This window comes from Myiozetetes cayanensis, unplaced genomic scaffold (assembly GCF_022539395.1).
Source record: "Myiozetetes cayanensis isolate MyiCay16 unplaced genomic scaffold, myiCay2020 scf5-8, whole genome shotgun sequence".
NCBI lineage: Eukaryota > Metazoa > Chordata > Aves > Passeriformes > Tyrannidae > Myiozetetes > Myiozetetes cayanensis.
This window is the reverse complement of record NW_026087742.1, coordinates 20,065,594-20,083,598: the sequence shown is the minus strand read 5'-3', so window position 1 is coordinate 20,083,598 and position 18,005 is coordinate 20,065,594. Positions and strand designations below refer to the sequence as shown.

The window sequence follows — 18,005 nt, the reverse complement described above, 5'->3', positions numbered from 1 at the left end:
ATGGTATCTTGGTAACTCAAGTGTTACCACTAGGCATTACCATGGGCTTGTTTCCCTCTGTATCACCCTTCTGCTGGCAAATCTATTGTGCTATATTTTGGCAGGGCAGCTTCTGTGTTTAAGGGCCCATCACTGTCTCATGTGCCCTGACTCCAGAGACACTGGAGGGGTGACCAGCTTTAACACACACCAGCTCCACACCCCTGGAGTCCTGGACACACTACATCAAAGCAGGCTGTGGAAAAATGATATAAATGAAGTATGTCAAAGAAATCAGAATCACCTCTTCATCCCTCTTGCTCACTGTGCTTGAGCCCCAAATACCCATTCCAGAGTATATCCATGCATGTCTCACCAAACTGAATTGCTGTGCAAGCTCCTTCCAATGTTTCACATTGGAAATAAATGAGAATTCCATTAAATAGATTCAGGGGAAGCTGCCTGTGATCTGTAAGCATTCCTTCTTAAATCCCACTTGGCGTGCTCTGAAAGGCAAACAGGAGTCGCCTAAGAGGTTTTAAATAACCTCCTCTCTTTCTCACAACTAAAAGACACACTGCTAGCAATAGCAATCTAAAACTGGACAAATGGTTTCCATGCTCTGAAATAGCCTGACAAACAATGTACCACCTGTTCACTGCCCATCTGAGTTTTGGACAGCACTTCATGATGCAATGTCCTCTGCTTTCAGCAAGAAGTGAGAGAAGAGGGTATAGACTAAGGCTTAATTAAAAAAATCAATGAAAACAGTTCCAATTTGAGCATCTTTCTGCAGTACCTGAGTATCTGTATTTCAAACAACAGAACTTTTTATCTGTTCCAGAAACAATCACCCACATCCCAGTCAAGAGAGAAGATAGTTTCAAGCTGTGATTTTTTGTGACACCGTGTCAGCTCCCATGACGACAAGGAGCATTTTGTTGAGGGCATCAAAGTACCACAGGCCAGACTCTGCCAACCATGCTCACATTAAACAGTGCACCTTTCTCTGCAAATAGTTACCTTGATGTCAGTGGGGTTATTCACAAGACAAATCATAACTAGATGCAAATAAATGCTGAAGCTCACAGATCACAAGCATGTCTGTAACAGACCAGCACTGTTTGCTCTGCTTTGAGATGTCGAGCTTCCCAGGAGACTCCTCTCTGCCAGAACAGGAGAAAGCACAAACCCTCCCTTAAGAATAAACTGGCACAAATGCAGAAGCAAATTGATTAGTACAGCACTGACTTTCATCTCGCTTGAGGTGCAAATGAGCAGGCAGGCACTGACAGAGTGCACTGCTTGGAGGGCTGATGTTGTTCAGTGCATCAATCCTCTGCATCTGCTTCCCTGCGGTGTGCGGACCTTGCGCAACCACAAGGTCATCAAAGACATCAGAACCATCACGTAATGCTCTAGAGACAGAAAAATAAATGGGAATTCCACAACTCTTCATGTGTTTCGCTTTGGTATTACATCAGTGGCATGGCACCTACTGACAGGTTGCCCAATCATAAAGTGTTTGTATATGATTTTATTTTGAACCATGCAAAAATTTAAAAAGCCATTTCTGCTTAACACACACACACATACACACACACAGAGAGGAATAAGACTTTCTCATTTATGATATTGATCACTGTTTAAAATTATTGAGTGCAATGGTTTCGATCTTTCAAATTTAATATTAATATATGCATATATGTCTAAGTACCTCAATATATTATACTAATTATATACATACCTATATTAATACATACACATCTGCATGTTTATACATATTCACATAAAAAAGCACAGATATTTAGATCATTTAACAGATTCCCTTTAATAATCACCTTCATTAACTAATATATTCACCAAGAATGCATATTTGCTTGGTGATTTATACTAGTATTTTTAAAGGCAGACAAGACCTTAACGACATAAGATGTAACGGCATGTGCTTTGATGTGAATGCAATTTTATTCATCCAAGGTAGTTGGTACATATAAATTTGCATTTGCTAGGCTGATTCAACATTACTGAGACTTCTGACCTTCACGTGCCACTTTACTACTCTGTAGTTATTAACAAAGGAGTTACAGTGACTACAACGTAAATTAATTTCTGTAAGAACTAAGGGTGACTGAAAACTGAAGCTCTTCTAGACAGGACACCTCCAAATGCCCCAAAATAAATAAAAAGTTTCACCTGAAAAAATTCTTTAAATTCTTAAAAAAATGCAACTTGTGGTTCAGGCCAGTCTATAACTGAAATACAGATAAAGGCAGCTCACAGAAATTATGGGAGGAATGAGAAGCTCGTTACAGGAAGAGAAGATGAAGAGAACAAAAAGAGTTTGAGACAGAAGGGGAGGCAAGGTGCTTGGAACTCCTCATAATGTAGGAACAACGAACATATAATTAAAAAGAAAGCTTGGAACAGAAAAATAGTATTTTGCATACATACCCAAAGATAAATGAGGGAATGGTTTCAACTAGGTGGGGGTTTGTTTGGTTTGTTTTTTAATCGATTACGCACCTTTTTAGTATCCAGAAGGCCCCCAGTGACACAGGCCAGTACAGGACAAGTTCATTTCTTACCATCAAATGCACCTCTGACAAAATTTGGAGTGAACCTGTTTTATATGTCCACGAGGGAGAATCCCTCCACTTCTTATTTGATGTATCTGGCATTGCCCACAGTCAGAGACACACTGTGGGCCAGAAGAATCTCTGGATCTGAACAGAAATTCTTGCTTTCTCTCTAATGCTCCCATCAGGGCTACATATCAGTACTAAACTAGAATTACATGAAAACAGAGTCTGTACAAAATTTATTATGGATCCTTCCCTGCTTTTCCCCCTCCCAATTTCCATCCTACTCTGACTGTTCTAAATTTGCCTCATATCTGAAACCAGATTTCAAATAAAGCCTGTGTTTTCTTATTTTTATCAGAAAGCCCTGTGATACTGTGGAAACAGATTTTGTATTTCTTATGCTCTCTTTCCAGTTTCAGATATTCTTTCCAGTTCAGATATATACTTTCAGAAAACTATGTGCTTGCTGTTACTCTGTAGGTGGACACAGTTCACTCAGTTTGGGTGTGCTATGATGGCTTAATTTCAGGCTGCTTTGCAGGTAATATTTTTATTTATTGGTTGACTAAACACACTGATCTGTGCTCAGCAACGTGTGGGAAAAATACTTCTCAGGGCTCTCAGCTTCAAATTCAGAAGATTGAAATATATTTGATGCTGACTAAAACACCAAGTGTGTTGAGTCTTTTCTTAATTGCCATTTTTTTCTTTGGGAGGAGGGAGAAGAGGGGCAGAGATGAGGTCAGACAAAATAAAAAAAAAATTAAATTCTGAGGCTTTTTATTATTCTCATAGTTCTGCTATTAAAAACTGGCCCAAATCTTCAGTGAATCAGATTAAATAATTTTAATGTCAATGCACTACTTGGAATTTTTCTCGCTGCATTTCTCCTGCACGTCCCACCAGGTACAAACCCTGCAAGGACAATTAATTTCCTGTAAAATGTAACAGCTGTCAGCATAATTGGCTCCCAAGTCCCTGTCCACCCTTGCTCAGCTGAGAGGCCTCCTATTGCCAGCAGAGTTGTGCTGATCACAGTAACTAAGCTAAAGGTGGAGATGGCAGTATTTTAATATACCCTATGGTATCATTCCTCAAGGCAGGATAATCCAAAGCTCAGGCACGTCCTGCCACCAGGATCAAACAACAGATGTGGTCTTTTAAATGAAACAGGCCTAACTGGTGGGCTGGTTAACTAAGAAGAAAGGATTAAAATTTTGAATATTTTTAATATTTTAAAGTATTCCAAACTCAACCGCTTCCCTGACAAAAGGGAAAGGTTCTGCACTGCAGTGGGAGAAGGAGGTATGGAAGTCAGTGGTTCACAGCAGCAATGGGTAAGCAGCAGCTCAAACTGCCTCCTGGACAAATCCCATATCACTCAGCTGTGTGCCACCAGCACAGCTAACCCCAGAAGGAGGATCTCTTTCATGTCTACCAGGACAATCCTTTCCAAGTTCCCTGCCCACAGGCAATGGACAGCTTTGAATTTTCCTGTTGAGAAGCCTAATAATAGCTCAGATACCCTGGAGCCCGTGGTGTAAAGCCAACTGGCCAAGCAATAGCTATGAAGCTCTTTAGGGATTTCCAGACCAGCCACATGGAATGACTAAGAATGCAAATTTTATTATTAATATGGTTCTTCAGACCAGTTGCTGGCTATATACCACGACAGTATTTTACAAATTGCTAGTAAATGAGATAAAAATGTCAGACACAAAAGTGTCTCTCCTTGGGGAAGATCACCACATAACCACTGCATCAAAAATAGCTACAACAGTGTCAATCCCTTTTCATTTTTCAAATTGCTCTGACTAAATTAGAAAGAGTCCCCTGGCACCCCCAGAAAAATAAATAATTTTCCCCATCACAGGCGTGCATCATGTGCAGTGGCACAACTGAGAGATCTAGATGACATATTACTGAAAAGAAAAAAAACAACCAAAACATCTTACCTCCTTGAATAAGGAGCTAAATCATTTAAAACAGTATAGTAAAACAGGATTTAGTCTTAGGAATCAGTAAAAGAACACACATAAGAAATGAAAAATGAATATTTAATTGCATCAAAAGACATAATATTACAGCTCAGTGGAAATCTTTGATGCAAGTTTTGCATTTTAGCTTTTGCAAACCACTGTAATGAATCAAATGAAATGCCTTTGTTCATAACATCTTAACATACGTGGGTATTTTGACCATTTGGAACTGAAGAGGGAATGCTGTGAATGAACTAGTATCTGTTACTATTACTAGGAAGCCAGAAGCTGGGCAAAAAGCTCTGTTGCAGATTATCACCAGTTAGTTACCCTTCCTTTGTCAACTTTATCAGCCGACTGGAACAGAGAACAGAGCTGCCTCTTTGCCTGGGCTGAGATAATTGCCACAGTAATTACACGTGGTGCCACTGCTCCATCATCCCAAATCATCCACAGTCCCCCATAGCCTCGACACTGTTTTGCCTTTCTACCTCTAAGGACAAAGGAATCCTCCTGTGAAACACACCCATGCCAGCACAACAGTAAGTTTTCGTATTTGTGAGGATGCCTTGAACTGCAGACTTTACCAGACAAGGTATGTGAAAAAAGGTACTAAAGTGCACTTGTGAGGCACATCTGAAGGACACACAATAGGCAACTGAGCAGAAACAGACACAGTCCTATGGCAGAATCAAAAGTGCTTCAACTTTGTTCCATTAGGTAACATTCAGATGGTATAAGCTTCTTCACTCTCCATCCAGCCTAAGCCTGTGCCAAGCCAGAATTTCCTGTAAATAGTCTGTAGAAATTCCCTGTAATAATTTCTAAATATTTGTAATAGTTTGTACTACAAAGACAAACACAACCATTCTTCTAAAAATGCAAACTCCTTCCTAGGGCAGTTCAAAAGTTGCATCTACTACAAACTATTCTTTTTGCCTGATAAATCTGGTGACAGGATATTCAGTTTAGGTTCTTCTTCCTTACACTGAAGGACAATTTAAATTAAAATCACTGCCCACTCTAGCAAAAAAGAACTGATATTAATGGAATAATATCAAGTTAAGTTTTCACTATGCTCTGATATGATAAAAATTTTTTATCTCACAGACTTAACTATCTGCAATGCAAAGGATCTCCCACAATGCATTTCTAACAACTACCTCTCCTTTTTCCCCCTTTTTCTTTTTAACATTTTCCCTTTAATATTCAAAATAGATACTTCCAAAATAATTTTTGACATGACTTGCTGACTGGGAGAGAACTAAAAGACAAAATAAAGGGCACATAAGAAAATAAGACCAGAGGAAATTTTCTGTTGTACATATGCAAGCAGAGAACAATAAACTTTATATGATCAAGGTTATAGGCCCAGCTTGTGATACAGCAACAACCTAGCCCTGTTTATAATTTCACTTTTCCATTTTTGTTTTGCCTGTAAGACAGAAACATGGTAGAAAAATCACAAAATGTGACTGATCAGAGGCAAAAGTAGTAGGCCACTACTAACAAAAATAACTTTTTCACCTGCAAGACAAGGGTTGAATTTGACATCCTGTCTCTGCCTTGCACAACGAATACCAGCATCACCAAGGTAAGCAGTGAGAGCTCAACATCCATTTAGTCACTGTAATTTTAAAACCCACAGTATGCAAAGGGCAAACACAAAGATTTGACATGTTAGGGATATGACAGGCCCTTTTACTGTTTGGCATCCAATTTAATTTCTTCGCTATGGGCTTGCCAAACAAGAGCAAGCAGAGACTGAAGACACAAAAATACTTCAGCACAGGGTGCAAATCAGTTCTGTTGTTTGCTCTAATACCCTTTGCCAATGATACCATGAGTGAAGGTTGAGGTGACATCCACAGATCGCTTCAGTCTACTCTTTTTCTTTTGTTCTCTCAAAAACTATCCTTTATGCTGCACACTTCCAACGAACTCCTTATATCTCCAAATTAAGTTTAAAAGCGTATTTCTAGAGAGATGGAGAACTGGGAGACTGGTTGGTTTGTCTGTAAGTAGCATGGGGGTTTTGGGTGTTTACAAATCTACCGGATGAACATTATAAATGTTAACCCTGCAAAAAAAGCTTCTCTTCTTGATAGTTGCCAGGCATTACATTCCATACAGCCAGTTCAGAAACCACTCAAAAGGATGCCAGCAATACAGTGCAACAGTTTATGCTTGGAACAGAGCACTATCCAACTCTGAAAAACAGAGGAACAGGGCAAGCCAGGATATGGCTGAGTACACTGGAAACTGGCAGAGACATTGTGGTTCACAATCTCACTTTGTAAATGCTCTGTGGGATCTTTAAACAACTACAAGTGTCTAGGAATTTGGGGTTAATCAAGAGAAAAAACAGTTCACACATACTAGTTACAGAATGTATGATTGTATTGAGGGAGAATCCCACAAGTCTGGCTTGAAAGAAGTCTCAACTCCAACAGAGCCATCTGAGGGAGTAAACAGACCGGGCTCTGGAAAAGCCAGACCCAAGTTATTCCAGAAGAAATGCTACCAAAGAAAGCTGGGCAGTTAAAGAGAAAAACTGACTACAAAGAAGCAGAAATATTGTCCACCATCATCAGGAAAACACAAGCTAAGAGCCCAAGTAAAGCTAAGGCACAAACTAGGGCCTGACTCTTTACTACATTTTCCTCTTGGTGGTGTGGACAGGAAAATCATGCAAAAGTCATCCTAAAGAAAACTTGAGTGTATACAGCTGTCCAACAAAACACTTTTTCATCCATCTTGACAAACACATACAACCACTCGAGAGCCTTTTCCCCTTCTTTCAGGATGTTCGCATTCCTGGGGTTGGTCAAGCACCATTTACAGCCCTGTACACACAAACAGCATCGTTCTAGAAAAGTCTCCCCAAAGACTAAACACTCCTTACCCAAAGCCAACCAGCGTAATATTTGTATGAGCAAGACATCACCCCTTCTCCACAACATTCACATGGTAGAAGTGCATGCCACAGTTCCTGGCAAAGTACGACTACTCCTGTGCTTTAGGACCCAGCAAGCACTGTGATTCCTTCTTTTTCTAAGAACTACAGATCTATCATGTATGGAAGCAGCTCCAGATGTTTGTTGCAGAGGGCGCAAATTTGGTGAAAAAGAAAGTGGAAACTACATACTCCTCATACTGGGGAGAAGTGTGTATTTCCTCCCTAATCCTCATCTCCTTCATGGTCTGAATGAAGGGATCTGTGGTGACTTCAATATCCTAGCCCTAGAGATAGGGCAGAAGTGGCAGTGGCACTGTGCAGCTGGAATTGGAAGGGTTGGTCTGGATCTCATGAGGGCACTATCCTGGAGCACAGACAGCACAATGCTATCAGTATTTAATAATGTTGGTGACCCACACATTTAGAATTTCACTACTTACCCAGTGCTAATGTATTACTCAATATACATCTATCTGGAGGTAGACTCATTAATTTTCCACGTTCTCCCTTCAAAATCAAACACCAGCATCCTTCATTTGTTAAAATATTCACTTATAAAAAACATTTATTCTTGTTAATGGGGAAGAAATAGGTAAACTGGGAGGAAAGAGGAACTTGAGATAGATCCATAAAACTACTTAATGGGTGGGCTTTAGCCTAGGTCTGACTATGAGCAAGTTTTAGCCAGGAATGTAGCCCAGATGTGATGTCTCCCTTAATACTGCCAGGGATATTTTTTACTATTCTCTATATTGGGAAGCAGCTGTGGTTCACAGCTGTAGTTCTTGCTGTGAGGGTAACACAGAGAGCTGGCTGATCTTGTGGACTTCAAGTCTATAGATCATGATAAAATTACACAGTGGAACTTGCCAAAAATAGTAGGCTGCAATTAAAAAAGATACATAGCACACTTCACAAAAACTTAACAGCACAAGTTATTGTTCTCAGATACACATTGCTACTTTACTGACTACTGGTACCATTCCCGCCTTTTTGGCTCATGGATATTTTGCAAATATTTTGCAGATACCACAGTCCTGATGTTCTCTCAGTCAGGTTTTCTCAGAACACTGAAAATTGTATGCATGCATATAATGTAGCATGCACTCAGATACATCTTACCACCAAAAAATCTATCCCACTGAAGAACAACACCGCAAATAATCTTTCATCTCAACTCTCCTACCCATCTTTACACAGAACCCGAGAGTTGACATTTTGAGCTGCTCCAATTTCTGCAGCTTTTTTATTTAGAAGCCTTCATATGACATAGCAGTATCAGGTCCCCGTTTGACAGAGTATCAGGTTAACTCATATCAAGTTAAACTCTCCTTCAGGTTAAGAACAAAATACCCTGACATGTTGCCACATAGAGTTAGAGTGGCAAATTCCCCGGATTATAAAACATCTGTTGAAAACCAGTTCCCCATCTAAGGCACAAGGGTTATGCTTCTATGATTCTATGATTCTTTTGCTTCCTCCTCTGCATATACTACAGATTGCTGTGCAGTTTGGGCTCTGATACTGCAGATGCCCTTTCAAGCTATCCTACCATCTCACATTTATACAGTGCTAGAATATACATTTGTGAATTTTACTCACTTTTACAAAAAGTCTTTCCTGTTATAAGAGCAAGTGAAAGGAAGGATAATTTGTTACAGTCAGAAGCTTTTAGGGAAATACTGTGCACTCTGATGCATTAGGTTTTTGAGAGGAAGAGAGGCATCAGGCTTGTCATCTATGTCAGTGCTCTCTATTTGAGACTAACAAATTACAATGCAATCTATCATCTGCAAAGGCCTTTTGTGAACTGACATGCAGTTCAGCTGCCTAAATGAAGAAATAAAGCACATTATGAGTCAATCAGTTCTAACTACTGTGAAAATAAGAGCTCTCATACCTACATTCATTTGCTGCATGCAGATGGTCGATTGCTTTTCTGTCCTTTAACGCTGCAGTCCTGTTCCCTTAGATCCTCTCTACTAAGAAAGTGACATACTGGGAGGTCAGTTTTCCGACAAGGTCATCTGCCTTCAGAGTATGAAGAGAATTGCACAGAAAGTGGGTTGGGCTATATTTAGAGTTTGGTCCAACTCCGTGCCAAGGTCCCCCCCGCTGTCTCTCTCTTGCAGCACCGTCTCAGGTTTATTCTTGCAGATTCTCAGCCCACAGAACACACGAGGAGAGGAAAGTCCCTCTGAGCTACTGCTGGATTGAGGTTTTTTGCAATTCGCTAAAAACAAGTGGATCAGCAGTTCAGATGAGAACTCCTTAAATCCCTAACTCTTCTAGTATTTATTTTTCTTTATTTAAGTGGATTTTCCCTTTTCAGTTGAATAAGGAGAGGAAACTGCCTGGGATAGAGCAAAAAGACTCTCCTGAGCTAAGGTAAGGTTGCTTCATTTTTGTACTGTCATTGTAATTACAGAGCAATTGATGATGACTTGGATCAGATCTGCTTTTTCTGCTAGACCAGTTCTGCATGTCAGCATTAAGTGTATTTTTGGATAATGAAATTCTCCATTTCAAAATATCAATTTTCATTATCTTTGTCTATAGGAAAATAGTAAAATAAAAGGATATCAGCATGTGCAATAGAATGTACATTATCTGATTTTACCTGTTTAAATTAATGTAGAAAGCACACAGTCAAGCCAATAGACTGTATATTTCCAAAAATAAGAGAAACCCAAATGTCTGAAATATATGCACGATGATTACATATACAGGCATGCATTTAGATGTGCTGACTGATGTTTTATCCATGTTATTCTGTACAACATGAGCAAGCATGGCATCAGGTCTGCAACACAGGGCTTGCTGCAAAGAGCGCAGATTTAAGTAAAAAATTATAATGAATAAATGAACACATGCTCAAATCCCTTTATAGTTCTAAAGAAGTTGCTCAGCTCCGGGGCACAGGCAGTATTACAGATCATACTGGTCTCCTCTCCACTGTATGTTATACATTGGCTCAGCACTGCTTCTCCTTTTGAAAACACATGTGGCTCAACAGTTTTCCTCAGCACCATTTTAAACTGCTGTGATTCGTAAGGGAGAAAAGACCTGGACAGAGTACATCATGGCACACCTGTCTGTAAGGAGATCCTAACACACTTCAGGCCACATGGACATCATGATACTGTGCTGTGGACTCCAACATGAAATTATTATCATGTAAAGACACTCTGGAGCCATGGATTTAGCACTGGCACACACACACACACTCTTTCTAATGCAACATGACCATAGCAAACACACAGGAATGATACCTTGGAAAAATTGGGTAGAAAGGTCCACTTGATCCAAAGGTCCAAACACTAATGTGACAGCACCAAAAAGTTCTTCACAACATAATCACTACATAAAAGTCTTAGCAGAAGCAACTAAAGAAAGGCAGAGGGATTCTGGATTAAAAGTAAGCAAAGGGCAAGAGAGGTCACCAAGTCATTGGGAGTTCAGCTAAACCATGACAACTGGGTGAATTCCTGTACTTATCTCAGGTTGTCTTTTCTTAATGTAGCTGCTGGTCAAACAACGCCATGCATCAGGTTGTAAAAGAGTACAAGTTGGCAAAAGTCTTACCTGCTAAAGAAACTTCTATTTTGGTTACCTCCAACTCTGTATAAGACCATTTCATCATCCTTTGCTTCTGATTTTGCTTAGTAATTTATGCTTGGAGTCTTGAGTGTTAAGTGTGTTTGAAGGATGTCATAAACACCACGCATTTCACACACAGTATCTTCCTAGCAGTCCTAGGACTCTTTAACAAATGGTAATTACTGCAGCATGCCATTGAGCCAACTTGGGCTGTGTGGCATGTGATAATTCAGATTCGCCCAGAAGGTTTATATTGTGAGAACTTGAAGATGAGGCTGACAGAAGGGTTACTGAAGTATTGTAAATGCATTCATCAAATTCATCAGCAAGTAAAAGGCTTCACAGTATAAAAGCATTAGTGGAGTCTAAGATTGGCAACAATCCTTTCTAAACAGTTGTTACACACAGATAGAAAAGAGGAAAAATACATCTTTATAAATTTTTAAATGTTCAGGTTTTGCCTAAAGTTATTGCTTAATGAATCAATTTACTTTTTGTGACGCTTTGTGGTATCTATTCTCCATTTGCATGCGGGAAAATATTATTCCCCTATCAATGTGAAAGACATCAGGGGTGTAGGGTTGGCTTAAAGAAAGGCATTACAAATGTGACTGAGCTTACTAACACAGCATTTACAAAGACCCCCTGGCAGATGGACAGGAGCACTGCTGAATCATAGTGGCAGACAGGGACTGGCTTGTTCTGAAGGGAGGGTCATCACACCTTTCCCAAAGGATCTGAGCCTAAAATGTGTCACCCAAACTGGTAGGAGGTTTGTTGACATGGGGATGAGAGAATGACAGCACTGGAAAATGACAGTATTGCTTTGATGACAAATATGAGCACGGCACTGCTAGAAGAAGGTAGAGGAAGCACATCTGAGTTAACAGGCCTCATCGTACTCTAAGGTAAACAAACCTTGATCTGCTTCTAACCTCTTTCTATTTGGGGCTGATCCCACTTGGTAGGATCCTCCCCTTCCTAGTCTCTCCTCTCCATTATAAAATTCCAGTGCCATGAGCTAGCTTCATCTTGCTAAGGTGCAATCTCCAATGGGCAGGATATATCTATCTTAGCAGAAATCATCATGGAAGGGAAAAAAAAAATATAAAGGAAGAAATCATGTGGGTTTTTTTCTCCTCTAGGGTAAGAAAGACTGACACCCTTCATTTCTATTAGGGGCACTGATGGGGCTGAAACCCACTTTCCTCAGTTGTGGCAGAGGGCATGGTCACATATACTGAATAACATGTCCAAGGCTGTGGAGGAGGAGGAAGGGAAGGCTTGGCTGATGATGTATGCTGCCAGCTGGCCAGGCAAAGCTCCAAGGGGACATTCACAAACTCCTTGCTCTGGCACCGTCCCCCTCAGTGACAGGTGTAAGCAGGGCCAGAGCCAGATGGCTAAATCCAAACAGCGCCAGGGGGATAAGTCCCATGAGCAGTCAGATCCCTTACTACTACTCACTGTATTTATGTTCTGGCTTGGGGGCTCTCTTCTGGTGCAACCAAACAACAAACAACGCTGCGATTTTCCTCCCTCCCTGCCAAAGTGAACTGACAGAAACAAGCTGGGATTTTGAGGGGAGTCAAAGCGTACCTCAGCTCATACTGAAACAAGTACCTTTTAGCAAGAGGCCCTGTTGGATGCTACAGCACTGTTGGTACATGGCTCTGGTGTCAACCAGCAGGACTCAAGACTCATCTCCACTCACCACTATCTGGTGCTACAGCCAACATCCAGGCAGGGATACCCAAAAGGGGATTGGAAGACTGTGAGAAGGGTTAAGGTGGCACCTAGAGTGTCAGTGTGTGAGTACTTGGGTACAGTCCTGTGTGTATAACTGCATGAGGGAGGAACACAGTATTTGGTATGAAAAGAGGTTGCTACAACTGCTGAAGCAGCTCTACCTCAACACCTGGACTGAAATTTTCTTTCTAAACCCTGAGTGACTATTGCCATGACTTCTAAATATACTTTCCAGAAAGAATGGGGGATGATAAGGAAATACATGTTGTATAGATACTTATAGGCACACAAAAAGCACAAAGCTGCAGTTAAGCAAACAGTTAATGAAATAATTATTGTCATTCTGCTAAGCAGTGGTTTCCTCTGAGACTTACTGGTAAGAAGGACAGGGAAGGAAATCAAAGTTCATACTCACAGCCAGCCACATAGCCCCAAGTTTTGTCTGACCCGCTTTCACAAATTCATCTCTCAAAAATAGGATGGAAAAACCTCAAAAATGTAACTTTTCCATAGGATGCCCTGCTGAATTTTGCTCTCTGCACCAGTGGTAGTGATATCTTGTTGCAGAAAACAGTCTGCTCTGAGGTGAGGAATAGCCTCACTGCCTGCATTTTCTTTCAGTAGGATACACTGTTGGGACTAACAGAAACATCTCCAGTACTGGTTTTCAGATTCTGAATTACAAAATATTAGTTTTAACGGCAGCAAATTGACTCTTGTCTAGTCAAAGCACAACAAAGTTTCATGCTCATCTAAGCATAATAAGGCACAGAATAAGAAATCTACTAGAACATCTAAGTACTCCACTGGCCTGCAGTACCACACTGCTTTGCAGTTGTAATTGCCAGTTCCAAACTCATGAAAACTGCAGGCAGACCACTGCTGGCTACACTCACTGCCTTCATTCTCACCCAGACATCTTTGTGGCCCCACTCAGTACAGTTCTGTGGGTCTCAGTCCTGCTTTGGTGATTGTTCAGGATTGGTACACAAAGCATTCATGTGAGATAAGGTCTGTGGGGCACAGCCTCTGCATAGAAACAGGAACCTGGGGTCTTCTCACAGCAGGGGAAGGGAAGGCTGAAGCAGCACCTGACTTCTGCCACTGACCACCAGGGCAACAGAGGACAGCAGATGCAGCTGCTTTCCCTGGTCACATCTGTGTCTCTCACCTGCAGTCATACAATGCACATACATATGTACACAGTTGTGTATAGACACATTACAAAGTTGCAGCAGGCAGAGATCTATTCTTTATCTCTTAACACCAAAACATAGTATTTTATGCTAAAATGAAGCATCTCCTTTGAAAAATGCACTCATTTTATAAGGACTTTCACTAGATGAAATAGAAAGCAACTATGATGGCTTTGCCTAAAAATGATGATGAGAAGAATAAAAATTAAAGAACTGTTTACTATAAATTATTGATTCCAGTTTACCTGGAACGTTATAAAACAGTGTGCAGGGCTACAAGACAGCATGTATACACCCAGTGCAGTGGTCGTTACCTGTACTTGAAAATATTCCTTCAAAAGTATTTAAAAATGGAGGATGTACAGCTGGCCACCTGCATGGATTGTTCCTGTTATTTTCACAGAGCTCTTCCCAGCTCCAGGATCAGTGCTAGCTCCAGAAATAAGCTGAAAACAGAGTGCTCCAGAGGGGACATGCTTCTCACAGTAGCTAATGGAGGAACACAGCATGCTCACAGAGGGACCTCTGCTCCTTCAGGAGAGCTCAGCAGGAGCTGGGAGCCTGGGAAAGCCCCAGCACAGCAATGGCTGCACTTTGCTGAAGCAGTTTCTCTACGAAGGGTGCACGTGTGGCTTTCTGCTGCTCTGTGACATCTGCCAAGGAAAGGGATTATATGCAAGGCTAGACTGTATCAGCACATATCAAATGAAGATGAACGTGGTTAACTTTTAAACTATTTCCAATAAAAACCCCACCTATACAATGTGGCATTAAGTCATGCAGGAAGAAACAGTTAAAACTGGGATTATACAAAACTAACACACACTTCATATCTTCCATTACATTAGCCCAAATTTTTTCAACTGCAGCAAATTCATAGTGACCACTACTGATGCAAAAATGCCACAAGAAGTAATCCAACAGCACTGAATTCTTCTGTCTCAGACATCAGCGAGTAAAAGAACATATGCACAGCTGCAATACTGTAAATTACAATTTCACATAAAATGAATCACAGTCCTGTTAAAAGAAATCCTTGGAGGTGAACTTTTCCACTTTTCACTCATAACCAGCTTTTCAGTGTACCAATCTGATCTGCAGGCATTCACTTGAACAGGTGTCCAATCTCTAGCATGCCAGTAAGAAAACGACAACAACAACAAAATCAGTATTTACAACATGGTTGTATTTAGCACAGTACTCATGCAATTTTCTTAACCACTTATAGTATTACAGATGAATATAAGAGTGAAGGATGAAAAGAAAGTAAAAGAATCTCCAAATGAATGTCAAATATTTGAGATGCTCTCCTAAAGAGACTATTTAAGAACCACGTGCAAAGTATACTGAAAAAATAGGAATTTTACATCGTCTTCTCAGTACAAGAGAAAAGCAAAGGCACTGATATGAGGCATCAGGACTCATGTGCTCGAGCAGATGCTGTTGCTCTGTGGTTCACCTCACACAGCCAAGCCAATGGACTGCACATTCCCTGCTGCAGGTTCCCCCACTGACCAGCACTGACCCACACAGAGGGTGAGATCACTCAGGCTGTGATCGGAGTTTCTCGATACAGACCAGTAGACACCAATAGGTTGAAATTATATGACCTCTCAACTCTTCTGAACTTGAGACTCTTGAAGGGGGAAAACCAGAGTCTTTGTTCCCTCGCACCAACTTTCATCTGACCTCCAGCTGTCTGAGGTGGACAACATGTAGTCTAATTATAGGTTTATTGAGTCTTCCCAGAGATTGGCTCCTCACGTGGGCAAGGAACCTCACAAATCTCTTTCAGAGCACAGATGTTCCTCCATTTTAGGCTTCCCTATCATAAATGTGCAAGGCAGGTTTCCCACCAAATTCGCTCTTTTGCCACTGAAACAAAAGGAAGAAATGCTATAAGCTTCATCAAATAACGCAGGACATGGAGGGATCACTACAGAAGGCACAGTTAGACTCTTACCTACTGTCCTTTTCTCTGGCATGTCACTTAAATAGAGCTGTTAATATTGAAGACATTTTTATTACTAAAAGTGCAAAGCTATGATAGGTACTAAGCAGTTAATATTATACTTTACATTGTTGATGATGCACTGCATACGTGAGTCGATGTTCTGTGTTTCCCTTGTGTACATGCCCACTGCACATGGCCAGAGGAGGGAATCCTAGAGGATTTATTTGGGTGGAAGTCAGGTGCACATATATGCTTTGTTATACTAAAGAGCTTGGGAGCACGCATTTCTACATCTGATAGGGACTGCTTAGCCTTTAGCAAATTACTAGCACTCCCTCCATTTCAGTTTGTCTTAACGCAAAAAAAGTAGAAATATCCCTTAATGGGGTGTTTTGGAGCCTAAATAACATTTGTAAAGTGCTATGGGACTCTGGAAGGAAGAGCTATAGTAGAATATAATAGTTGTTTATCATATTCTGACAAGAAAGGACATGAAATTCCTTTCTTTAAACCTTGAAAAAGCATCAGTGTTTTTAAAATTATTTTTGAGAATCCAAACCAGTTGCATCTAGACCATTAAGATGAAGATCAAACTTGGGGCTCACTCTATCAGAGTCACAACTCAGTAGCATCCCTTTTCATTTTGAGTTTAAATTCTCCAGGTACCAGTACTGACAGTCACAATCAAAGGCTTCTTTGTCATGTCTTTGTTATTCAGCAGCTCCTGGGAGAGTGCCCTGGCATGACACAAGCAAATGATAAGGATTAGCCTTATCCAAAGTATTTCACTACTGCATCCAGCTCAAGGACAAACTGATGACAGACTACATAAAGCCAGGGTCAGAATATATACAGTATGGGAGAGACAGAAGCAGTGCTTTATCTAGTTCCTGAAGTCTGAACTCTGCAGACAGCCTTGTAAGGCAGATGTCCTCTGGTATCCTGTATGAATTCACATGATGTGAATTCTTCATTCGAAACCCTGTTGGGAAATGTGATCTCCTCCTCCCTGATTTACTGCAGAACTGCTGATAAGGAAACCCTGCTGTAGGAGAACACCACCCACAGCACAACAGGGACGAGATAGGCAGCGCATCTGCGCAGGGGAGATTGGCATCTTAGCCAAAGTTACAGAAAACAGCAACCGTAAAATATTCCCAGTCTTACAATATGGAAAACAGTATAACCCTCAAACCAGAGATACTTTGTTTCTTGCTGTTTGTCTTTAGGAGTAGAAAGAATGGCTATATACAATTAGTGATATCAAAGAGAGACAGGCCCAGCAATAAAACCCCCCAAAAACCAAACCTAAGTACTGTCACGGTAATTTTATCCTTTTGTTTATTTTTTTTAAAACTGAACTCATTACTTAGCTCAGCAATGGTCAGGACTAGAAGGCTACACCAGGAAGTGTAAACCCTGGGGAACAATTTTGATTATAGTGGAGGTTTCAGCTGACTACATTTTAATTAATCAGAGTAGTACAGCACTCTGAATCCCCACATATCCCACATCAATTGGTAGACTAACATGATTTGTTTCAGAGCATATCTTAACATTGCTCTAATAAATTCTTCAACAATTCGTTTAAGTCTAGGAGGTAATCTAATTTCTTTTCTATTTTTACTATAGAGGCTTTCAATTGACATTTCAACTATATATCACTAAAATCACCTGCCTTTGCAATGCCAAATATAGCCTCAGAAACCAAATACCTCTTAAATACTTGTATTAATTAAAAGCACAGAGGATTTCCTAATTACAAAAGAAGTTTTTTTTCATATCCATTAAAGCATTTTAATTTAAAGTAGGTCTCTGTTGTAATAAAGACAAGCCACAGTAGCATTTTGTTACAAAGCTCAGTAGTGAGCCAGCATAATAATATGAGATATCCAGGATAGGGTAAACACATATGTTGCCAATGACAAGAGAAAAGCAGGACGTCCAGGGTTCAACATATGGTGCAGTGTCTACATTTTCTGTATAATCCAGCCTTTAGTGAGT

General features: G+C 40.5%; 2 protein-coding genes across 5 annotated transcripts in view; one reads left to right on the top strand and one right to left on the bottom strand.

The window, feature by feature from the left end:
- Positions 1 to 18,005, bottom strand: part of CMSS1 (cms1 ribosomal small subunit homolog) — a 222,780-nt gene that overhangs the window by 22,691 nt on the left and 182,084 nt on the right. The window contains exon 1 of one of the 4 annotated variants that reach the window (XM_050333132.1): positions 11,088 to 11,187. The exons of 2 other annotated variants lie outside the window; for them this stretch is intronic. In XM_050333132.1, coding sequence (XP_050189089.1) covers positions 11,088 to 11,145 — 58 coding nt within the window. In that variant the 5' untranslated portion in view covers positions 11,146 to 11,187. Of the gene's footprint in view, positions 1 to 9,402; positions 9,577 to 11,087; positions 11,188 to 18,005 lie in introns of those variants that run through there. One more of the 4 variants, XM_050333134.1, reaches the window with a different exon arrangement.
- The window catches only part of FILIP1L (filamin A interacting protein 1 like), a 188,596-nt gene continuing 180,319 nt past the window's right edge, over positions 9,729 to 18,005 (top strand). Inside the window, exon 1 of the mRNA XM_050333118.1 lies at positions 9,729 to 9,890. The gene's annotated coding sequence lies outside the window, so the exon portion shown is untranslated. The remainder of the gene's footprint in view (positions 9,891 to 18,005) is intronic.